The sequence below is a fragment of the Taeniopygia guttata genome, chromosome 1 (assembly GCF_048771995.1).
Source record: "Taeniopygia guttata chromosome 1, bTaeGut7.mat, whole genome shotgun sequence".
Taxonomy (NCBI): domain Eukaryota; kingdom Metazoa; phylum Chordata; class Aves; order Passeriformes; family Estrildidae; genus Taeniopygia; species Taeniopygia guttata.
Genome location: NC_133024.1, coordinates 28,530,862 through 28,555,888, shown reverse-complemented (window position 1 = coordinate 28,555,888; position 25,027 = coordinate 28,530,862). Strand labels below are relative to the sequence as shown.

Here is a 25,027-nt window from a genome sequence, read left to right as displayed (position 1 = left end):
GTGTTTTTGAAGCTTGATCAGAAAAATATTAGACATTCACAGGCATGACTACAGGGACTGTGCAGGGTTGTTGCATTCTCTAACACCCCAATACATCAGCTGCATGTAGGAGGGGGAAGTTGCTGGGATTTCTCTCCCCTCAAAGTAGCATCTCCCATTAATACCACCAGGGACAGAGCAGTGGGCTGTGAGCGATTATCCTGACCTTGTGGGGCATTTCTTACATCCTTGAATGCCTTCACCCTGTTCTTGGCCATCACTGAGCTCCCTCTTCCTGTTTAGGACTGTGGGAAGCCCTTGTCCATTGAAGCAGACGAGAATGGGTGCTTTCCTCTGGATGGGCACGTGCTGTGTATCAAGTGTCACACCGTCCGTGCAAAAACAGCGCGCTGAGGAGCTCAGAGGAGGCATTCCCTCAAGACCCCCACGCTCAGTACTCCTCCCCTCTGCAAATGTCCTACCCCTCTGCCTGACAAGGCAGACTGCTACCCATGGAGACTATGCCAGCGCAGTTTTTCACTCATGTAGGATTCACTGCTCCTAGACTTTGCTCTGCACACCCACCAAGAAAGGACCTGTTCTCCTGTCACTGCTTCCTGGCCACAGTATATTCCAGGCTGGGGGGCTGTGATCAAGGTGAGTGCACAATTGCTGTTCCCTCAAGACTCTGGAGGAGAAAGATCAGACCTCCACCACCGCCTGGTGGAAGAAGCAAGAAGGGCCTGGTGGCAGGTGCTGGGAAGGGCTGAGAGCATTCTTCAGTTCTATGGAGCCAAGAACGATGATTTGACTTTAGAAGGTGGAAGCCTGCATCTCGGCATCGCTTCTGTCTTTTATATCTTATGACACCTCATTGTCAGGATGTCTTCCTCTGCCTGCTCCCTCACCTGGGTTAGAGTGTAGAGGCATATAGTGGGAATCTGTTACTGTTGCTGGAAAAAGCTAACCTGCTATAGCTTTTCTGTCTCTAATGGATTTTACTGATTTACTGTCTTGTCTTTTTTTCCTTAGCCAGTTTAAACTGGCAGTGTTTGAATACTGCTCTGTTTCTGAGTTTGGAAGCTTTTTAAAAAAAAAAAAAAAATCTTCCCCTTCCCAAAATGAATTGTTTCCCAGCGTGGTTTTTGGGCAGCCAGGCTGGGAACCAGAGTAGCAAAGCAGTCCAAAGAATGCATGTTTACAAATAAAAGCCGTCGGAAGGACGGGCAGCACATGGTGAGGAGGCGTCTCAGTGCGTGGATGAGGATTCAGCAGACTGAGGAATGTCTCCTGTTGCAGTAGGGTTTCTTTCACTGCTGTCAGTGAAAACCACAGTAATTGCAATGTACTGTTTGGCTCGGAGTGTTACTGCACTGAGCCCCATTTCCTGGACTAGAAACTGTCTCAAACTGAACAAACCTTTTGAATAACAACACTGTCCAACCACTGTTTGCATTCAATAAAATGTGTGGGTTTTTTCCATTAACCTGTGTCTGCTGTGTTTGTTCAGCCACCCATGAGAGTTGCTGTCTTTGGCAGTAGAATTGCCTTTGTACAGCTTTTTTATACATTGCCAAATGTATATAAGGCTATTCCACCCAGCCTCCAGAGATCAGGAGTCTGAACATGGCCTTTCTCTCTCCATCTCTTGGTCTCCTTTCCAGACTTCTATTTTTCTATGCCTGAAGAGTAGCTCTCATTTAAAACTGTGCAAGACTGAAGTTCAGTACAGCAATATTGTAGTTTTCTTCACTTATCACTCGGAGGTGGGTATTCCAGTGAGATGGAAGTGGGTTGTAATAAAAGTGCACATTTTGTTTGCTTTGCCCCTAACTATTGCTTCTCAGAAAGTGTTTGTGCTTGATGTTTATAGTCCTAAGCATAATATTGTGATGGTCACTGCAGGTGAAACTCCTCTTTGTTGTAAGCACCAATGTTTCTACACTTCAGAGACCTGAAACCTACTCTTGATCTCTTGCCAGTTTGGGGAAGATCTTTAATGACTCCTTGCAAATTGATCCAGTAAATGTCTTGAGGTTTTCTATGGAATGAGTAGAGAACAAATCATCCATTTATTTTTCTTACTGTAGTTGTTGCTAGTTTGTAGGCATTGTTGTAAGAGGTTGTTTCTAGAATATATTATTAAAAGCTTGTGCCCACAAACACCAAGGAGTGCAGGGAAGAGCAATGTTGGGGTAGAGAAGCACTAATTCTGCTCCTCCCAGAACTATTAGAGGGGACCGTAGCCTTGGTGTCTGGGTAGGAGACCAATCCAGTGGGAAGGGATTACCTGGTGGGTTAAAGGGAGGTTTCCCCTCTGAGGGGTATGGGATGTGTAGGGGGGAGATCAAAGGCAGGAAATAGGAGTGATCAAGGATGGGAAGTGCCATGAGGAAAGACTGACAGGAAAAAGGCACAGAAGGAGGTGGCTGCACGTACACAGTACACTTGTCTGGCCATGCCCTGTGTGTCATCAGTGATCTGTCCTGTCTTCATAATAGTGCTTTTTTTGTTGTTGTTCTCTGCATGGTCTCTGTTCAGTGCAAGTGGATCTGAATGCCAGCAACTGGACAGACCTGAATGCATGCCTACTGTGTGGGTGTGTGTGTGTCCTTGTGTTATCACCAGCAAAATCAAGTCAGACTAGCTGGTGAGTAAGGTAGGAGATTTGAGAGCGGGGACATGGAATGGCTGTGGGTCTGGCTAAGTGCTATGAAGATGTGTGTGAGTGAGCTGCTCAAGCTTCCAGGAGCTACTTCTGGGTCTGGAGACCAGCTGAAATAGAAGTTTGCATCTGTGTGTGAGGACCCTGGGAGACCAGGGAATCCTGGATTCAGCTGCTGGGTAGAGCCAATGTCTAAGGCTAATTCCTGGAGGGCTCCAGGGTGTGTGTGTGTGCATATCTGCATGCCCACCACTGCAGCAGGGCTTCAGGCCTTGAGGATTTTTGTATCCTGGTGCCAGCAACTGAGGAGAAGAGCTCAGACTCCAGGACTTGGAGCCAGCTGTGGGATGGCTGGTCCTGGGCACTAGAGGGATCCATTGTGTACATGTGTGTTTCCTTCTAACAGGTTCATCCTGATCAGCCAGAGTGGGAAGAGGATTAGGCTGTTTGTGCTGTGCTTGCATGTCTGCTGTGCTCTCTGCCTCCGGCCAGTCATGTACAGTGTCAGCATTTATAGACGTGCACACATTACAGACTTGGGGATTTTCTGAGCATGAGTGCCTTTTGGGAATACATGCTCAGGCTTGCTACTGGCTGTACCCTGAGGACATGGAACTGAGCAGCCTTTTCTCTACCAGGCCAGCTGATTCAGCAGCTCCTAACACTTGAAGTTGGAGGGGACCTCCCTGCTCAGAGCAGGGTCAACCACAGCAGGTTGCTTTTTAATACTTTAAAGGATGAGACCTGGGTAATCTGTTCCAGTGTTAAGAATTCTCACTAAGTTTTTTTCACCTTCAAACAGAATAATGTACTGCATTTTGGTGTGTTCTCACTGCTACTTCTTTCACTGGATACCACTGAGGAATGTCTGGTTCCTTTTTTTACTCCCATCAGGTATTTATACACAATGATAAAAGCCACCCAAACATTCTCCTCTCGAGGCTGAACAGCCTCCAGCTCTCTGAGCCTCTCCCTGTATGTCAGATGCTCTCATCCTTTTAAAACCACAGTGGCCTTCCATTAAGTTTATATCCTTCTTTGTACTGGAGACCCCAAAATTGGACACAACACTTCAGGTGTTTGACCAATGCTTAAATAAAGCGGAATAATTGCCTCCTTCCAGTTACTGGTCAGGTATTTGCTGAAATGGAGCCCAGGTACTGTTGTCATCTTTTGCTAAAGGGCTCAGGTGCAACTTTCTATTCACAATGACCTGCAAGTCCTTTCCTGCAAAGCTGCCTTCCAGTCCCCAGCTTGTACTGGTGCATGAGGCTATTCCTCCCCAGTTGTGAGCTCTGCCTTTCCCTTGGTTCAACTTCCTGAATCTCCCCTCTTCTCATTGCCACCCCCTATTAAGGTCCCTCTGTGTGGCAGCACAAGTATCTGCTGGATCAACCACTCCCCTATCACCTACAGTGACAAGCCAAAGTTTACATGTGCATGACACAAGCTCATAATCTTGTGTCAGCCTCATCAGAGCTTATCTGCTAGCTCTGCCAGGTGTCTGCCAGGTGTCTGCCAGGTATCTGCCAGGTAGCAACTTTACTGGTTACCTGTACTTCATGTTAAACACATCTATTGCTAAGACTGATACACTAAAAACTCAGAGCTTTAGTTACAGTGACTTGAGTAGCCATGGTCTGTGTTGAATAGAAACCAGCTTTCTTGTATCAGGTTGCAGTTCTTTGGATCTCTGCTTCTCAGCCCTCCTGTCATCTATGGTTAAGCAAGGCCTTCCCAGAAGCAGCAGTGTTAATTTATAGCCTTAAGAATTTAGAGCATGATACAGTAATGGAAACACTGTTATCTCTAGCAAGTCACATGGTTGAATGTGTAGCACCCACCTTCACCAACCTAGACTTGAAAAATAAATCTTGAGGTGGCTACTCTTCCTGAGTGGGAGAAAGTATTAGGAACATCAGTGAGAATTTTTCTTTCTCCTGGACGGTCTAGTCTGCAGGAGAAAGAAGTACTACTCACAAGTCTTTCATCAAACACAGCAGTAGTTGCTAATATTTATGATTTAGGAATAATTACAGGATTTGTAAAATGATGGACTTGGATGTTAGATATGCCTGTAAATGGGTTGAAAAAAAAATCTGAAGTGATCAGCTGCAAAGGTATCCTTTAATCCTAATGGAATTGCACTTCCATGTTACATCTGCAGTTAAATGGACAAAGATCATTGGCTGAAACAAGTAAAGATGGATGTAAGGACCCTGCTGGGTCTTATGATATGTGTGCTAAAGGTCTCAATCACATTTGAAATAAGCCAAAGAATTCCAACACAGTCTGCTCTGCCACAGGTTTATTTACAAAATATTATTTACAGACTATAACTGTCTTGAGATCTGATAAATAATAACATTTCCTCCACAGAGAAGGAGTAAGACAGACCACCTACACATTTTTCTGTTACAAATACCCTACTCCAGCCAAACAAGACTATTGGCTCTTTTAAAAAGGGGCAGAGAAAAATGGATACGTATAGGGTTTCTGTCCATAGCAAAAGAGAAGGTATTAAGCAGTTTGGAGAGATGTAAATCTCCCCAATGAAGCGTGCATGTGCAAAACAGCAACACGCTGAGGTGATGTGATCACACAAGTTACAGTGGAGTGTACTTCTACTCCCAGTTTCTCCTCCAAAGAAAGAAGCACACCACAGGGTGATGTTCACAGCAAGAATAGCTGGCATTAAAAAATATATGCCTTACCAGAAGCCTTGTGAAGGACTGAATGGTTTGCTCCTGATGCAAAATAAAAAAGACAGAAGACTGCTGAAGTGAGAAGGAATGTATGCCAAGGAGTGAATGAGCCCTGTCTCTACCTGTCTGTATTCTTGTGCCTGCTCCCTGAATGTCCCAGTCTATCTTGAACCCTCATCTCCAATCTTAAAACATTATCCACCACCAGCCACCCACTTTGTATTCCATGTGATATGAGCGTCTGAAAGTCCAGTATGAGGACTACAGGGTCTGCTTAGTGCTGCACAAAGTGGACTGCAGAAAACAGAGAACATTTTCTATGACCAGTGCTCTGAAACGTACTGATGGCTGCTGTAGAGCTAAAGCAAGGGGGAACAGAAATGAGAGCAGGTGGTGTTGCCTCATGAGCTTTTTCAGTCCTGGTTGTTTTGCTTTGCTTGTCCAGTCACTCATTTGGAAGCAATTGCCATAGGAATGATTCCAAGTGATATCTGGTAAGGATGGGCATTGTTCAAGCTTAAGAATGCAACAACTGATCATTCCTTAAAGCCTTGGATGCTGCACAAGATCCTCTTCTGGTGGCCTGGAAGTGACACTCCCATCTGTTTCAAGTCCCTGAAGGAAATGGGAAAAGAAAGAAAAAAATGAATTGCTATTCTTGTTCCTTAGGGATGAGAATGTGGGTAAGGGCAGAAATAGTTACCAAGCATTAGCTCAGAAAGCTTCCTTTTCCTCAGTGCCTCCTAGTGCACCTTTTCTCTAGAGGAAGAAACTTCTAGATATTCCTGCCCTCCCCCTGGCTACCTCTGCCTACCCAGTCAACTGACCTCTTCTACCTCATGGCTCGGCTATGCTCCCAATAAATCAGGACTTGTGATTAAATCAGCTCTGTGACAGGGGCCATGTCTCAACCGTTCAGCAGGTCTGTGCCTGCTCATTTGTTTAATGTAACTGCCCTACTTGGAGTTGGCTGAACATCCCTGACAAAATAACACAGCTGTGTTCTGAGTCTGGAGGAGCCCAGAAAGATTTGCTCTATGACACAACAGTGCCTGGCTGATGGAGTGGGGGGGCTATCACTAACCTATATGGAGTTTGTGTAACAAGGAAATTATCCTACAAGAGTGGGGAGACGGTCAGGTTAGAGATCTGTTTGCCATCCTTTCTTTCCCCTTGCTGTTTGTGTCTGATATGATTTTAGTGCAGCTGAAGACCCCTGAAAAAACCTCAAGCATGGACATGGTAGCTGGGAATTAATCTCACAGTTTGGGCTGCTCCCAGTTCTGGGCTGATTCTTCCCTTTAGGTCAAGAAGCCAGTCCAGTTCCATTTAACTGCATGGAGAAGGAAGGCCAGAAGCCTTCCAAGTAAATATGAGTGCCTGTTGAGATCACACAGGGATGAGCACAGCTACCTGTAGCACAGCCTGAGGTGGCCTGTGGGAGCCTGGCCTGCACTTACTCAGCAGTGAGCTCCAGAATGGACTCCATGGTGTCCAGGCCGGCAGTGCGGAAGTTGGAGATGTAGCGCTTCATGCGAATGGATTCCAGCCACTCGGGGATGGATCGGTAGGGGATCCCATCAGATCCACTGCAGCTGGGGAGACGGAGTGTTACCCTAGAGACACAGAAACCCTTCATTAGCCAGGCAACCACCTGAAATGGACAGCTCTGGGAGACGGTAACCAAAGGGGAAGCAAGCACCCTCCACCAGGGCTGAGCCAACTAATCTGCTCTCTGCACAGTGAGGTCAGAGCAGGCCAATGGCTCTGCCCTCTGTCACCAGGAGACAGAGATGACCACTTATCTTCTGCATATAGAGCACTCAAGGTGCATCTTTCCAGTCTGCATTGCTCTTACTGCCTCTCCTCCTGCTGGGCACAGGAAGGTGAAGTATGCCAGTTAACCCCTCCTCTTCCTCTGCTGACTGCCCACTTACCTGGGATCAAAGTCTGCAACAGGCCGGAGGAGCTGGGGACTTGAGATGAAATGTTGCAGCTGTGCCCTGATCTCCTGAAAATGAGGCCGCCTCATCCGATCGTGTGACCAGCAACTCTTCATGAGTTCATAGAGGATAGATGGGCAATCCACAGGCGGGGGGAGCCGGTACCCGTCCTCTAAGCTTTTCATCACCTGCACAGAGGACACAGAGAAATCTGGCCAAGAGCAGAGAGGGCAGAAGAGGAGCCAGAGGTCTCTGGAAGCAGCCATTCTCCACTTCACAATGTGCAGCCAGGGAGGGGTTGGTGCAGATTACACGTGTATGACACAGGGTTTGGGCAGCACGGCACAGGATCAAAACACCTAAGCGATGACAAAAGCTTAAGTGGCATATGCATATATTTTCAGTCCTTTACTAGTTTAGCTCTCATTTGCCACTCAGGACATGTTCCTGAGAAGTGAGGAAAAGTGAGGACTAAATGGTCCTGGCACAGTGAGAGAAGGGGAAACAGAATCCAAGGAATAATTTTAACAGTATATGCTGAGCCTAGAATGAAACCAGACATAATGCACTAGAGCTAGAGGAAGGAGAAAACAAAACAAATAGAAAGTATCCCCAGATCCAAATGCCATGGCTGATTTAAACACTCTTTAATTTGGCTTCTTGCTGTTGACACCTCAATACTTATTGCCCTTGACTTGGTTGCACTGATTTTAAGCAGGGAAGGAAACACAGTGGTTATGTGTTCAAAAGAAAGTCAAGACTGCAGGCTGAGGTAGATCTAAAAAAGTTTTTTCCCACATGCCTCATTTATTTTTTAAATCAGCTCTTGAACTCAATGTCTGTTACCTCTTGATTGGTCATATGCCCATATGGCTTGTCACCAAATGACAACACCTCCCACATGACGATTCCAAAGCTCCAGACATCACTGGCTGAGGTGAAAATGCGATGAGCAATGGCCTCTGGAGCTGTCCATCGGATAGGAATCTTACCACCCTGTAAAAGAGCAGAAACATAGTGTATCCAGCATGTATTATTGAGTTGTATTTCTCCAGTGTTTTCATGCAAGGACCTTACAAAGTGGTTCAGAGATTGAGCCCACTTCATTTGAAGTGACATGTAACCACCTCAGGGAAATTTCTCAAAGGAGAGAAATATTCTTGGAAAGTAAATTAATTTAAGCCCTGTGTTCATTTGAACGCTACACAAAATCTCTGGGAGTAAGAGCCTGACACCAGTCACAGCTCTGCTTTGAAGGACACCACACATTAGAATTACTGGAACTTCCATTGAAAGAGACATGGACATGACTCTAGTCCAAAACCCTGATCACAGCAAGGCTATCTTCAAAGCTAGATTTAGTAACTGAGTCCAAGGATCAGACCTTTTATTTTGCTTCTCATTTTAACACATAGTCCCTCTGAATTTCGCAGGAAATACAATCAACCTGGACTCCAGAGACTAAAGCACCACCTTCTGAACCATCTACACCATAACTTGCAATTATATTGTAGGTTTTCCTCAGAGTCTACAGTTAATTTACAAGGCTGAAATACTGGGTTTGCATTACCTTGGTTTCATAGGTTCCCTCTGCATCATTCTCCAAAATTCGGGAGAGACCGAAGTCAGACACCTTGCACTGAAGACTGCGTGTTACCAGGATGTTGCGAGCAGCCAGATCCCGGTGCACGTAATTGTGTTCTGAAAGGTAGGTCATGCCAGAGGCTATTCCCTGCAGCATGCTCACAAGCTGCACAGGACTAAATTTTTCCTCATTCTCCTGCGTGGAAGAAGAAGTGAGAGAAGTGACATTGATCTGCTTGGTTTCTAGTCACTGACCTTACCAGCATACAATAGTGGACAGTGGTGAACAAGCAAAAGGGCAGTGCTACAGCCCAAAGGCCCCAACAGGTTCTCACTAAGGGACTGGTGGTGGTCTCCAGTCACCATTAAGCAGTTGCATTTCAACTACCAAAGATGCCACTCTCATCACTGAATAAACTGCATGGCATTAAGCTTCTGCTGCTGACACTGGAAATGTCAGTAACCAGAAAGTAAGTGGATGTCTGGATCTTATTTCTAGTTTTATTTTAGGGCCCTAAGTCCAGGTTAAGTGCAAGTTCTGGCAGTATACAAGCCTATTACAGATTGGACTTTCTCACCCGGAGGAAGGTATCCAGTGCTCCATTTTCCATATATTCAGTGATGATCATCATTGGCCTCCCTTGAGGAAGACAAGAGGGTTTCAGCCATTTTCAAATTCTACTCATGCCTTTCAATACTCTCCATATTCCCCAACACAAAGAACCATGTTCAACCCCAGCTAACACCTCCACTCCACTGGCACAGCTGGCTGCCCCTTCTCCTTACACATCTCCCAATGATCTTGTACTCCCCCTTGTATCGCATATATGACCCTGCAGCATCCCTCACACTATCCAGACTTCTTATCTACTCACCAGCCCTAGAAGATCTCTCCTAACACTGCCTCAGGACTCTGCTGGAAATCCATACCTCTCCTCCTTTCCTCATTCTCTGACATGACAATACCTGTCTTCTCCCAGAACAACCTCTCTGACAGCAAACTCTCTAAGGCCTGAGAAATGTGCCAGTTTCTGCTCTCATCCCAGGACTCTCTCTCACACACTCTTACTTACTTTTGGTGACAACTCCCTCCAGACGCACAATGTTTGGGTGATTGAACTGCCCCATAATTGTTGCTTCACGCAGAAAGTTCCACCACTGCGAGTCGGAATATGTTGACTTCAGAGTCTTGATGGCAACCACAATACGTTCTTTCCCTGGGAGTCGCAGGGACCCACGATAGACCTCCCCAAACTCCCCTGAAGAGAACCAGAGACAAAATGTCACAGATGAACTTGAGGACAGGCAGCAAAATGAGTCTGGCTCTCAGCAGCCATGGGGTGGAGGTTTGCCGATTCGCTGTCCCACCTGTGGCCAGGGGGCAGACATGTGTGTGGCCACCCCCGAGTCTCTGCCAAGACTGCTGTGGGTGGCAGTGATTACTGCGGCGTGGGGAACACAGCAGAGGCACAGAACATGAGGAAACCGAGGCAGAGGAATAAGGGAAGGACACTTGTCTGAGTCTCCAAGGATTTAATTCCCAAAGGGGGGAATTCCCAAAGAGGGGCAGAAAAAGTGACAACTCTGAACATGAAAGGACTGCTTTTAAAGGGTTAAAGGGTGGAGGGAACATGGGGAGGACACAACCTGTGACCAGTAGGAGGACATTAGGGGAGGGGTGTAGGGTAAGGGCTTCCCAATAGAAGCCAACACGGGGAGGGAGCAAACCTTACAATCCAGTTCTGCTTCGAGGAAGGGATGAAAGACAGGGAACACTCCAGAACCAAAGGAGTCTGCTATCTTTGACAGACAGGGGTAAGGGAACAAGGGAGGTATACAGGTGGATTGACAAGTGGATTGACATGCATTTTGGCAGGGAAAACTGTGGTAAACAACTCAGGACTGAGCCATTAGGGAAACCGAATGGGATACATAGAATGATCCATTACAAACGTATAACAAGGAATATTAAAACATACTACAGAAGAACAAACTGTAAAATAACAGACTACCACATCAATACAACAGTGTGGGAAAACTGAAAGACGGGGAGAGCAATAAATGACTCACCCTCTCCAATCACATTCTCCATAGTGACGCAAGAGACATCCAGTTCCTTAGTGAATTCCAGCACCCCTCTGCTGGGGTCATCATATGGTTGCAGGTCTACATAGGGTTTCAACCAGACCTTCTCTGTGGTAAAGGGAAACAAAAGAGCAAATTAACCTGTCAACTGTCTGGACAACATTTTTAAAGCATAACAACAAAAGCACAAGTGAATCCATGGGCTTCTGACAATGGCAGTAAAAAAATCTACCAAACCTACATTGAGGAATACAACTGCAGTGGGAAGAGGCACATTATATCAGAAAAGTCATGCCAGTGTCTGGTTTCAAACTTATGTTTCTTTTCATTCCTTCCAGCACATTCTAGGCTTCTCCCTGGTTTTATTACCCCTTTGAACCTCACCTCGCTCAAAGCCTGAAGTATTGTAATCTGGCCGTGCGTGTCTCCGACGAGCCCTCCTGGAACATCAGAAAGAGTTGTGAAAATAAAATGGTCAGCAAATAGCAAAGGGAAAAGCACAACTTTCAAGGTGTCTGTCCTAGTTGGTTAGGGACAGAGTTCAGAGCAGCACAGAGCAAAGTGGGACGAGATACTGTACCTACTCGGAACAGTACAGCTGGCAATAAAATGTGATGCTTCATTAACATTTAAGAAATAGAGCTTCTTTTTTCATACAGGGAGTTTTGTGTTGCGTTACAGACAAATTTCTGCTTATTTCATGTTTTCTGTATGCTTTCAGTAGAATATCTGATCTTAAAACCAAGCAACAGCAGCCTTATAGACATTGAGAAGGAAAGTAGAATTCTGTATATGGGTAGAGAACCCTAACAGTAATGGTATATAGAAAATGGTTTGAAATGACTGGATACATGTATTACTACTCAACTGGTCAGCAGCTATAGAAATTATTGTACCATAACAATGTTTTTATTCCACTGTCATGGCAACAATATGATACTGCTGGATTATAACAAAACTGAGAAATTGCGACATATTCCTCTGTTCCCAACAGCAAACATTGTCTGACAATATCAATCCCTCCAATCCTGCTAATCTAAATTATTTACTGAGACCCTTTCCATCTTGCTGCAGCATGCTGGTGTTTTTCTTCTCTAACTAACCTCTACCTATACAATATCCTGTGAAAAATCTGGGCCTCCCTTTCTCAAGCTCCCATAGCTCAGATATTCCTACATCCATACCTTTTTCAATACCAAAATTCAATACTTACTTTCGCCGAAACATGAGAAATCCCACAACTAGACCAATAAATAGGAGAACTCCAAAGATAATAGAGACTATGACTCCACCAGACAGAGCTCCAGTGTCTGCAGAAACAAAGAGAGAGGTCATATCACTTAAAAGACCAATATGTGTTTGTCTGGACCATACCACCCAGCTTCTACCAGTTAATGGCATTAGGCAAGTTACAGCCACTTGTCTTCCAGGCAGCAGAACCACCAGATGATGGAATAACACTGTTATTCATGTGCATGGAGCACCTTCTGGTGGTTATCTGGTTAACTCTTACCTACAATCTTGGTCTTCCACTTGAATAATTTATCCCTATGTCTGATTTCCTACTTAAATTCCATGACACTTTCAAAAGTGGAAAACAGATGTTCCTTCCCCCCCATTCCTTTCCAACAATCCTTCCAGATCAGGCCCTTCTTCCTGCTTAGTAGCTGATTTAAACTATAGCAAAGCAAAGACATGATTTTCCCCAGCAGTCTAAAGTGATTCTCTTCTTGTTTATAGAATTAATTTTACACTCCCCTCTCATCAATATCTGGGGTTGGTCCCTTGCCTAATTACCCTAACTAAAACCCCTCACTGATTAGGACTCCTGAAACAAGTACTGACTTACAAACTTGCAGTCTATCATATTCCTATTTTCTCAAAACTGAGCATCAGGTGGTTTCATTCTGTGATTGGATAGCTTTGAGAGAGTGTTCATATAACACAGGCTGTCTCCTTCCATTTAGGTTCTCAAGCTAAAGCTAGGCATTTCCACAAAATACATTTGAATTCATCAGAGAAAATGCTATATTACCTCTGTTGGTCTTTTAAAAACTTATTTCCCATAATTAAAAAAAAACAAAATTAAGAACTTAAAATGCATTAATGGAGAAGTAACAAGAATCTACATATTTTTAATATTTTCCCAAAAGAGACTTAGGAAAACATATGGAAGAAAGAAAATCTCTGAATATTTTTTTTTATAAATTAGAAGATTTTAAAGCAAGGAACAAATGATACACAGACCTGTGTGGGGAAGTGTTTCCTAACATCTAGTCGAATGGCCAGCATCCATAAAGCCTAATTAACACTAGTTATTCTTCCTCTGACTCATCCCACTAAAATTATTAAAAATCATCAGCTTAGTTAAGCAGAAATCAAGAGACCGCGCTAATGTCCTTGTTTTGTTAAAATCTAAAAGCTAAGATTTGGAAGGTGAAACAGTATCTTTATTAATAAAATGGAGAAACTTTTAGATACAGAGGACTTCCGCAGGAATTTAAGGGATCTAAGTTATCAAATTCATATTCAAATACAAAATTGCCATTTCTTGCAAATCCTGCTACACTAATATTCCCAGACTATAACAGCTGAAAAATGCTCCTAGTATTATCAAACAAGAGCCCTCATCAAATGAAACCTTGCTGGCACTTCTTCTTAATCCCTTTCATATTCAAAATACCTTTGTCTTGGCATGATAAGCTGATCAACTTTCATTTGAAATAAAGCATAATATTGATGCAAGTATTTTCTAACTTATATTTTGCATGATAATTTATATCTTTTTCACAGGGCTTTTGTAGTAAATGATTAATGATTAAACATCATTTTTGTTATCATCACTTGTCACTGTGACTTCATGAAGATATTACCAAAAGCTCCTGGTGCCAGAAAGGACCCAACCTTTATATTTCAGTAATGGTATCCCAACTCCTTATCAGCTTTGACTCTGTTAAGTATTTAGTTACATTAAGGTATGCCTTAGCTTTCCTCCTCGTGTCCTTATTTTGTTACAATGAAATTAGTCTTTCAAATGTAGCACTTCAATACCTGTATTTCTAAAGTTATCCATAGGGTCAATAAGAGCCTGTGGAATGAAGAGAGAGCAAATTCCATTACAGAAAACTTTAGCTTAAGGGGAAGCTTATGGGTGACCCAGGGAAAGAGGAGGTTGAATATTGGGCATATATAAGATGTTTTTTGACACAGGAGAAAGATCTTCTTGTGGTTCTGACAGCTTAGCCTTCTACACATTGTACTTAGGCGAAGAACTTTTTCCAGTGGCACATACCATCTCTTTGGGCAGAGCTACATTCAAGAGCGGGACTACATACAGTAGAACTGATAAAGCTGGAAAAAATAGTGCCGAGGTCCTCTGAGTTCTCCTTTTCACTAGTAACTGGCACACAAAAGGAGGCATATGGTAATCATTTGACCAGCACTCAAACTTAGAAACATTAGCCAAATTAAAATGTCTTTTAAGAACTAAATGAAAGTCTGTTGAAGTATTGTGCCAGTACAACACACCAAACTGAGACTGATCAGCTCTAAAGGTGTACGTGCAAGCAAATTTTATAAAACAACAAGGAAACAAGAATGCCTTTTGTCTTTACAAAGCCTTTTGTCTTTACAAAGCAACAGGCTTGGCTCTGCTGACAAGGAACTCAGGAGAGCAGTGTCTTGCCTTACAGCCAGCAGAACACAAAAAGAGATCCATGTACCATGAGAATATACAATCTGACAGGGAAGTGAGTTTCTCCCAGATGAGATACCAGCGCTTGTCCTTTACCTGGTGGAAGGGTGCGAAATTCCTGCTCTGGGGAGTAGGGCCCAGGCCCCAGGGGTGTGATGGATCTCACACGGAGCAGGTAGGCTGTGTCTGGCTGCAGGTCTCGCAGAGTGACATTCGGCTCAAGAAGGTGCTTCACTGTGTACCGTGCCTCCTCCCCCTGCAGGAACCAAACAGGATCAAGTAACAAACGCATGCTGAACAAGAGGACACTTCCAGCCCCTTTGGGTGAAAGGGGGAAGAGCAAATCAGGCAGCCCTTACCTTCTCAAAGAACATGACCTCATACTCCACTGAGGTCCGGCTGCGCTGCCGTGGGGCAAGCCAAGAAACAGAAAGACTACTGTCATCTCTCTGTGTCAGAATAAACTGGGATACTGTCACTGGAGCTGCAGTGGGAGAGAAGGGAGAACATGAGGGAGAAATACAAACAAAATGCAAACTATGTCCTCTCTCCACCAGAAGATCTGGTCATATCATGCAACTGGAACTGAGTCTTATTGCCACTGTAATTTTCCTCCTGTGTGGTGGAAGGGAAAGGAGGTCTCTGATGGTAATTGCTTTCTGTGAATAGCTTCCGCCCCAACAGTGGAAGCATAACTGTGTTTGGCCCTCAAAACAAAATCCACGTTCCAAGAAATTACATTTATTCCAGGACGGCACTGAAAGTGTCCAATTTGAAATAAAAAATGTTAGGATTTTATGCTCCTACAGTAGCAGTAGCACAGCTATACTATGTAATGATTTATGAATGCAGCTGCATTGCATAAAGGTACAGTGAAACTCAATGCTCAAAATCTCTCAGCTGCCTGCAAATGCATGCTGCTCATGAATAAAAAGATAATTCTCAAGAGTCTGCAAGGACTGAGGAGTTAAGCCTGGTTCTCTCCTTGTCCTTCATCATCATCAGGAAGTGATGAGGCAAGCCAAAAGTAGCTCTGCTTTTCTAGCTCAGAGTTGTGCTGCCCCCGCATAGCATCAGGAAGAAAAGTCATATTTTGTTACTAAATTAGAACCCGGGGAATGCACCAAGGGCTGTTGAGCACTGTGATGTCACTTTTCTATAATCACATTTCATAGTGCTCTGGAAAGTATTTACAGGACAACCAAACTAGCCAGATTGAAGCTAACCTACAGAAATGCGTCAAGATTTAACATCCTCATCCCTCCATGCTTTCAAAACCTTTTATTTTCCAGTTACACCAGGGTTTCAGTTGTGTTTGGTGTTTTGCAATATCTGAGTCACGGGAAATATTTCATGACACAGCCATCATTCTTCCTGTTACACAGGTAACAATACGTAGGCTGTGTGACAGGAGGGCTTCATCCTCCTCACCTCTGTTAAGTTCTTGGTGGATTCATAGCTCTTGGTTCATAATGATTACTGCTACATTGATTTGCAAGGAATATGACTAATGGACTTTACATGCCAGAGGCAGAGGTGCTTTAGAATCCTTATCATACCATACCAACACATGTGTCAGGCAGAAGGAGAAGATGGAGAAAGCTTAAAAATTCACAGAGATTCCTCTTCCTTTTCATGAGCAGGAAGAAATTCTCTCTGCTTCTGCTAACCTGCATGTCCAACTGAGACCCAGACAGCTGGAGCAGTTCTCTGTGGAGCAGGTCCCATTCCTGAGACACCATTATGGGCTTCTACAGTGAATGTGTAATTGGTGTAAGCTTCCAGGCCATCCACGTCCACTGCAGGTTTCGTGAGACCAGAGGCACTGGGGGAGAACACCACACCAGCCTCACAGGGCTCACAGGACAGGAAATGGCAGCGCTGGCAGAAGACTGTGTAAGTCAGGTCCTTCCTCCCGCCATGGTCACTGGGTGGCTGCCACCACAGACTCAGCTGGGTGCCAAGGAGGGAGAAGCTGACATTGCGGGGAGCCGAGGGTGGGCCTACAGGGAGTACAGAAGGAAGAGTTAGATCCAGCTGTTAATGCCATAAGTTCTGTGACAGCTTTCCATCTGCTGATGCATTTCAAATGGAGCCCTCTCTCCACCCCAGCCTCTCCCACTCTGATCTCTCATCCCCATTTTCCAACCTTTTCTCCTCTGTATAATTGTTCATGGAATCACAGAATGGTTTGGGTTGGATGAGACCTTAAAGATCTCCTATTTCCAACCCTCCCACCATGGGCAGGGACATCTTTCACTAGATCAGGTTCCTCCAAGCCCCATCCAACCTGGCCTTGAACCAGGGATAGGGCACCCACAACCTGTTCCAGTGTCTCATCACCCTCATAATAAAAAACTTCTTCCTTATGTCCCATCTAAATATACCCTCTTTCAGTTTAAAACCTTTGTCCCTTGTGCTGTCACTACAGGCCTTGGTATAAAAACCTTTACTTCATCCTCCTTGCAGGCCCCACTAAGTATTGCAAGGCCACAAGATGATCTCCCAAAGCTTTCTCTTGTCAGGCTGAACCCCAACTCTCTCAATCTTTCCTCGTAAGAGAGGTGTTCCGTCCCACAATGATTTTTAGGGCTCTCCTCTGGACCTGATACAATAGGTCTATGGCTCTCTTGTACTGGGGGCCCCAGACCTGGATGTAGCCCTCCAGATGAAGTCTCACAAGAGCAGAGTGGAGGAAGAGAATCCCCTCCCTTGCCCTGCTGGCCACATGCTTTTGATGCAGTCCAGGATACACCTAGCTTTCTGGGCTGCAAGCTCACACTGCCCGCTCATGCACAATTTTTCACCCAGCAGTACCCCCAAGTTCTTCTCTGTGGTGCTGCCCTCAGTAAGTTCATCCCCCAGCCCGTTTGGCTATTGTTCTTTCTTTCTGTGTGCAACTCACGGGTGCAAGCAATGTTCTGGCCCTCCGAAGGTGCTCGGTAGAAGCCTGCATTGCAGGAACAAGATGTAGCCCCTGACTCGTTGGACAAGCTGTTGGGGGGACACTTCAGGCAGCGTTTAGCATCCAGGGAGTGGCGGTAGAACCCTCGCTGGCAGGCTGTGGAAGGACAAACAAGCCAACATAACATAATCAATAAGCCCAGATCAACAAAAAACTGCCTGGCAGTTTTGTTCAGCTTCTTGAACACTCCTTTATCTGCCTACATTTTTTTAGTTCACAGAAATATTTAGGTTGGAAGGAACACCTGGCAGTCACCTAGATCAATCATCTCAGAGCAGATAGAGGGAAGATGCAAACTCAAGGTAGCATCAGTATTATGACAGGAGTTGCAGACCAAAGAAGGGGGATCTAATTCCTCACAGATGCTGTATGAATATGGAATCCAGTCAACCTCAGAAACCTCTTCCAATGTAAACCCAGACTGGTTTAAATTTGTCCTTAAAACTTTCCACACCACAAACAAGAATCATAAATAATAGCTACAAATCTTTGCACTCCTCAGAGTCTTCTGCTTGGTGACTTCATATGAGGTAGCCAGTAGGCTTTTTAGCAGAGCATCTTTGCTGATTTCAAGTGTTGTACCATACCAGAGCATCGCCTAGCAGGGCCCTGGGGAATATCTAGGAAGCCATCAGTTCACCTCACAGCATTCAGTGTAACTGGCTATGGAGCCAACACAGACTGCAAGAGAATAGGTGTTACGTTTTCTACTTCCAGTCCTACAAAAATGAGCAGCCACACTCTCTCAGTATAACATTTGACAACCTGCTTTTGCTGTGTTACTATTAGTTCAATCCACAGAAGCACCGGTCAGCTTACCAGTTGTCTCAAGGTCAATGCCTCTAGAGTTATGTAGCAGAAAGGAAAAATTCAGTGATGGAGCTTAAGGCAGCCTGTGATTTTAATGGTTTGCCACCCTGTGCTAAATGAATCAAATGTTCTCTAGCTAAAGAAAACACCAACCTATCACTAATGAGATGGTTGAGAAATGCATACAGTAATTTTCTGCCAGAGCTACCACTTTGCATTTAACTTGTGCATTGAGGGAATGTCCCTTTTTATATTGCACTATAAAAGCAACAATATCCTGTGTAATCCTCAGGAGATCCCAATGGAGAAAGCCATCTGTTCAGGAGCTTCACACAAATGGCTTACTGTGGTGGAACAGAGTATAGGACAGGATTCGTTACAGAGAAGACGAAATGTGACAAAGAGGAACACCTGAGGGACCTTGAAAACTTTCCACTAACACAGGCCAAACAAGACTACTTATCATCAGTCTGCAGAAGGGATGCTTAAAGAGCCCAGAAAAAAAGAAATAATCACAAGTAGGAGCAACCAGTACCTTGTGATTCCGGGAAATGGCAGAACCACTCAGGAAAATCTATCATTCTGAGATACAATCATGCAACTATGTGATTAATGATAGCAAAGGCCATTAAAAACAAATAAAAGGCTCAAGTATTGATTGTCACAGCTCAAAGAGATTCCATTTAGACTCCAGATTAAATAATCACTTTGAGAAAGAGGCAGTAAAAGTTACTTTGATCTTCAGGCTGCTCACAACTGAGAACACTTCTACATGCTGGACTGAAGATGAAAGTTTTGAGGCCTCCTGCCACTTTGCTCCAGCATAAGATTTCAGAGTTCCTGACATTGGATCAGTTTGGGTCAGGAGAGCTTTGACATGAAAAACAAAGGAAGTGCATGGCCACATTCTTGTATAACACAGAGGTTCTGATGTTGCCTGTATAATACTACCTGCCACACATGACACAATATACATACACACTTATCAGGCTGAGACAATCTGCAAGTAAATTATAGAAATTTGGGGTTGGGAACCTTTGCAAGAATCACAGAATCAATTAGGCTGGAAAATCTCTGAGATCACCAAGTCCAAGCTGTGACTGAATACCACCATGTCAACTAGACCATAGCACTAAGTGCCACGCTCAGTCTTTTCTTAAACAACTCTGGAGATGGTGACCCCACCACCTCCATGGGCATCCCATTCCAATGTCTTATCACCCCTTCTGTGAAGAAATTCTTCCTAATGTTCAACCTAAACCAGCTAAAGACTATGTCCTCTTGTCTTGCCTGGGAGAAGAGACTGATCCCCGCCTGGCTACACCGTCTTCTCAGATGTTTGTAGAGAGGGATAAGGCGTCCCCTGAACCTCCGTGCTGAACACCCCAGCTCCTCCAGCCGCTCCTCATAAGCCTTGTGTTCCAGAAGAGGTAACTGGGACCCCAGGAGAGCCTCTGTTCCTCCAGCCCCCCGCCCACACCGGCGGCGCCGAGCCCCTCCAGGCAGGAGATGCCTTGCAGGGAGCGCAGAGCCCGGCAGGGCGGGAGCTGCAGGGGGTGCCCGGGTGAAGGGACAGATCAGGAGGCGAGGGCGGCGGCGGGACACCGGCCCCATGAGGCGGCGGCGGCCGGCAGGGGGCGGGAGCGGCCCGCGGAGCCCGGCCCGGCCCCGCCCCGAGGCGGTGCGGAGCGCCCCGGCCCGGCCCGGCCCGGAGCTGGGCCGGCGGTGCGGAGGGGCTGCCGGTGCTCCCGGCTCCCCCGGTGCTCCCGGCTCCCCCCGCCCTGCCCCGGGGTGCGGAGGCGGAGGGGCGGCTGCCCGCGGCCGGGCCGGGGGCGGGAGGCGGGCGCACAGCCAGCAGGCTCGGCCCCCGCCCAGCCCCGCTGGGCCCCGCTTTCCCCGGGCCTTGGGCACCCGCTCCGGGCGGCGCGGTGGGAATAACAAGTCTGGGAAAGGGCCTGCTCGCCAAGCACCAGAGGGCAGAGAGGATGGCTGGGGTGCCTCCTGCCATTCCTTATTCCTGCAGGTGCTCCTCGTGAGTCCGCCAGCCCGGCCGGGAATGCTGCAGGGCACCAGAGCGGGGCTGACGGGGAACTCGGCTCGGCTCGGCTCGGCTCACCTGCCGCCCTGCAGAGCCCAGCAAGGAGCCGGAGCACAGGCCGGGGCACAGCCAGCCTCCGTGGGCGCAGCAAATTACACACTTGGGGAAGTTAATCACGAGCTCTGGGTTTATGGGCAGCGGAGTCTGAATGCTCTGGGGCAGGCACAGCTTGTCTGGGACTGTGGGGTGGGTGAGCCATTCTGCGCCCAGCAGAGCTTTATACAGCTGAGAATTCACGGAGATACTGAGGGAACTAGGTAAGGACCTGATCCTCTGGCTTTCTGTTGTCTCCTGTTCTGTAACAGAGGTCAGGTTCTTTTCCCTGTTAAAAGGCAAAGGTGCAGCTTTCTGCTTTTTTTGTTCCCTACTCCAGGCAACACTCAGAATGACACTGCCAGGTTTTCCATCCTGTCACACTTTACATGTCTGAAGAAGCCCTCCTCTGTTCTGAGGACAAAGTAAAAGCTATGATTTCAGTCTTTATCCTGAGCTGCATTACCCCCAGTCTATTGCACAGTCTGGACTTTTCTGCTGAGGGAGCAGATCCTAGGATATCCCCCCCCCTGCATTCCTGCATTCACCTTCTCCCCCAGTGCTTCAGGTAAGACACTCTTCTGGTCGTGAAGTACCTCTCCCTACTCCTGCTAGGTTCTCCCCTCTTCCCTTCCTCTCCACCCAGTCCCTACTAATCCTCCAAAACATATTTCTGGCTGCAGCTGTACTTGGGCGGAGTGGGATGAAAGCACAGATGTAGAATGAACCTGTGCTGCGATAGCAGTCGAGGCTTGTCCAGACATGACAGCTTCCCTGCCCCTTCCCAGAGGAGTGCTCTCAGGAGGGCGGGGAGAGCTCTGTAGCACCTAAGTGGAAAAACTGGCTGGGCTGTGCGAAGAGAGGGGATTGCTGGAGGAGGGCAAGGATCTTGTGCTTCAACCTTCTCCAGCTCCCCAAGCAAAACGAGCAGCAGGCAGTAGGGATTCATAGAGACACCAAATCCCTGTAGCAGAGCAAAGCAGAGACATGGGACACCTGCTGAATCTGAGAGCACTGTGAGGCCTTAGCCTTGGTGCCACACAGCTCTGGCAACAAGAGCAGAGATCTGCTATCTTTTACCTCTCTCCCTGCAATAATACATATCCCCCAAAACACCACAAATGTCAAAGTTGCCTTAAGAAGCCAAATCTTGTCCCCTTTGCAGCCAAGGGAGAGCCCTGCACTTCTTGCTTGCTGTGACTCCAGCACCCTGGTGACTCTTTTGCTTGCTAATTGCTCTTCTTCAGAAGAGCAGGCACCATGCTATTGCGCAATATGCTTTACATGGTTTCCTATGGCAGAAGAGCCATTCCAGTCAAAGAAGAATGAGGGACAGAAGAGAAACCTTCCCCCCTCTCAGCTTTCTAGTCATGGGACAAACACCCTGCTCTGTGTGTCTGACCCGTCTGCCCTGAGAGAACAAGGCTGCTGTTCAAGGGTTGAGAACCAGTTGTTGAGTGAGTCAGTGTCAATCACATAGTTACAGCTCACAGAAACTAGCTCCATAGCTGAAAGCTCCTGGATGAAGCCCAAGAGGGAGTGGAGAGGTGTGTGCAGGTCTTACACCTGACACATGAGGAGAAAAATGACAACTGAAAAAGAGAAGCTAAGGAGAAGGTAAGGAGAAGGAAAGATATAAGATACAGAGGGTAAGCAAGAGAGAGGTAGACCACAAGTCTCCTGATCCCACTTTCTGCTTACAGATACTCTGATCTCTAGTTCTCTGGAACCTCTCCCATGGCCTACAGCTAGTGTCTGCATACTCACCTACGCAGCTCCCATCGACTTCTTCAAACCCCACAGCACAAAGGCATCGGCCCACTGGTACCAGCCACTCCCCGTCAGTGCTGCAGTGCATCCTGGGGGGAGAGCCCACTTCTTCAGCTGCGTACTCCACACAGACCCCAGGCACTTCTGTCAGCCCCTCTGACCCTGCCAGCGTCTCTGGAAAGCGGGCCAGGCCCCGCACTGCCTCCGGGCAAGTCTTGTAATACACTCGGACAGACACCATGGCTACACAAGCCCCAGAGTTCTGGAAAGCCAGGTAGAAGCCTCGGCGAGAGAGCTTCCCAATGGGGCACACTTCTGTGTTCAGCTGCATGGCCCCTGACTCGATGTCTCTGCTCGTGAAACTTCGATCTGCTGCCACAGTGTTGAGCTACATGAAAAAGAGAAAGACAACAGCTTTACCATATGAACAGGCCACAGCAGCTGAGATACCCATTCCTCTCAAACTTCTTTTATACTAAGGCCTTTTAGGGGCTGTCTAGTCAACTGCTTCTAATTCTACTGCACTGCATGCTTTCTTTGCACTTGGAAGAGGTGTGAAAAATGGGGTGGGCATATTTTCCTGCCTCTGCCTTTCTTCCATCTCCTTCAACTGCTTTGTAGTCATTCACTGGTCTTCTACAGTACCCTGTGTTCCAAGTCTCTGATTTCAGAGGTCTTCAAGAACTGCCCCTTTTCTGTCATAATTTTATTTGTTTGCAAATTGCATGCAGTAAATCCACAACAGCACTCAAGAGTTGTGCTTTGAAAGCAGTCAGGGAATTACAGCCACTTGCTTTTAGGCTGTAGTTGCTGCAGTTCAGATAATCTAGTGTAAGATGCTCCTTGTGCAGCACTCAACATATTTCAGCACTGTAGGTACTTGGGTGAAAAATGCTCCCGTGCTTCTGCATTCCCACTGCCTCTGCAAACAAAGGATAAGAGTGAATGAGTGAGTGAGGATATTTTCCATGCTTGAGCAAATGGGAAAGGCCTCTGTAACACCCTGTGACATGGAAGAGCTGGACTGCAGGTGGGGTGGCCTTTCTTCTTGGTGGGAGAGCCTGATAACTGATCCTCTCCTCCACAGGCCCCTTCCCATTGTACGACACCACCCACTCCTTGTAGTTGGATGGGAGATGAAAGGCTCTGTAGAGCAGCTGCATTTGGCAGGGATCATAAGGCACGTTTAGGAGTTGTGGAGGTATTGCACAAATTCATGTTGTAGGCTGCAGGGGAGGTGGAGAAGTCCTGGGGAGGGAGGGGAGTCAGTTACCAGAATTCTGCTCTGCCTGTGATGGCCTTTTCTACTCTTTGTTTCCATCACATCCCATTTTAACTGCAAAGGAAAGGGCAGTAAAATAATTTAGGTCTGTGGCTTCTATTAGAACAGAATTGGCTTAGAGAATTTCCTCCGAGAAAAGAAAGCAGAGGTTCTCTGTTCTGAAATTCCAATGTTTCCATGGCAAGAGTGCACAACATTGAAGGAAACAGCAGGTAAAATACAGCAGTGCTGAATATCTTCACACCAGGGAGAATTTCGCTGTAGTAAAGCCATCACCTCTGGGTTTATGAAACAAGACCCTATATCTCATGGCAATCAGAGTTAATAATCAGGACCACTGAGACCTGAACTGGGTTCTGTTCTTTGCCTGGTCAAATCTTGTTTCATTCCCTAAGGCAAGTAAAATTCCTTTGGTCTCTGCTTTATTATTTCTAAAAATTGGTATAACCATCCAGCCCTGTCACAACCCTTTAGAATCCTTACCTACATGGTGTCTGGTTAAATAAGAGGTTACAGAGAACACAGGTCTGATTTCATTTGAAACCTCCTATGCCTCCTGTGGCAAAGACTGCTCTGAGCATCACAGAGGGCACCAGGGGTAAAGTTTACTCTAAGGACAGCACTTACTATCCATGCCCTTCCCCACATGCTGGTTCTCCTGGCCTGTCCCAGCCAGCAAGACACGCCTAGCTTAAGCTGAAAGATATGACAAGTTTAAGCTGAAAGATATGACTCAGTCTTCACCCTCCGCAATACAGACCTTTGTGAACAGTGGGCGGCGGAACTGGATCCCAACATCTTGTTCAGACTCCATGTAATAGAGATTGAAGGTCTCTTTGCAGGTCACCACTTCACCTTTGAAGCTCTTGCAGTCCCTCACAGTAAACTTCAGCTCCACATAAACGCGTGAGGCTGCCTCACCCCGATAAATCCAGTTGGTGCGAAGCCAGTGATCAGTGTCGCCCTCGGAAAGCACACTGCAGTCCTGGTACATGTAGATCGGGGTACCATTTATCATCTGTTGCACTTCACTCCACTGCTCCCAGGGGAGAAGAAAACACATTCTGTTAGACAGGTGTGAGAAATAAGCTTCACTTCAAATATGACAAAATCTTGCCTAAAAATCAATTCTTACACAGAGTTCAGGGCTCAAAGTCTCACCAGCTGAAAAGTCTCTTACACTCAGCAAAAGAGCTCCATGGCTGCCTAAACTCTGTACATAGGGAGCAAAGAGGATCCTGCAATTAGGATCTGACTTATATAGACCTTTGTACATCTCCTTCATCCTACCTTGGTTCCAATTTTCCTCTTCCATGCACTGCCTTACCTTGGAGATTGAGAAAAAACCCACTACTCCCATGTATTGGCCACTTCTCTCTGCTACATTTTACATTCAAGTGTACAGTAGGACCCA

At 46.2% G+C, this 25,027-nt stretch overlaps 2 protein-coding genes across 9 annotated transcripts in view; one reads left to right on the top strand and one right to left on the bottom strand.

Annotated features, from left to right (window-relative positions):
- ZYX (zyxin) overlaps positions 1-1,465 on the top strand; it is a 28,920-nt gene extending 27,455 nt beyond the window's left edge. For all 8 annotated transcript variants that reach the window (XM_032747197.3, XM_041714735.2, XM_041714736.2 and 5 more), the window contains exon 9: positions 283-1,465. In XM_032747197.3, coding sequence (XP_032603088.3) covers positions 283-393 — 111 coding nt within the window. In that variant the 3' untranslated portion in view covers positions 394-1,465. The remainder of the gene's footprint in view (positions 1-282) is intronic.
- The window catches only part of EPHA1 (EPH receptor A1), a 38,680-nt gene continuing 14,724 nt past the window's right edge, over positions 1,072-25,027 (bottom strand). Inside the window, exons 3-18 of the mRNA XM_030267537.4 lie at positions 24,374-24,649; positions 22,329-22,719; positions 17,561-17,716; positions 16,326-16,658; positions 15,015-15,139; positions 14,752-14,911; positions 12,175-12,271; positions 11,346-11,401; positions 10,947-11,069; positions 9,950-10,135; positions 9,455-9,516; positions 8,863-9,072; positions 8,139-8,288; positions 7,287-7,480; positions 6,810-6,965; positions 1,072-5,964 (exon numbers count right to left, since the gene is read on the bottom strand). Coding sequence (XP_030123397.3) covers positions 5,886-5,964; positions 6,810-6,965; positions 7,287-7,480; positions 8,139-8,288; positions 8,863-9,072; positions 9,455-9,516; positions 9,950-10,135; positions 10,947-11,069; positions 11,346-11,401; positions 12,175-12,271; positions 14,752-14,911; positions 15,015-15,139; positions 16,326-16,658; positions 17,561-17,716; positions 22,329-22,719; positions 24,374-24,649 — 2,754 coding nt within the window. The 3' untranslated portion in view covers positions 1,072-5,885. The remainder of the gene's footprint in view (positions 5,965-6,809; positions 6,966-7,286; positions 7,481-8,138; positions 8,289-8,862; positions 9,073-9,454; positions 9,517-9,949; positions 10,136-10,946; positions 11,070-11,345; positions 11,402-12,174; positions 12,272-14,751; positions 14,912-15,014; positions 15,140-16,325; positions 16,659-17,560; positions 17,717-22,328; positions 22,720-24,373; positions 24,650-25,027) is intronic.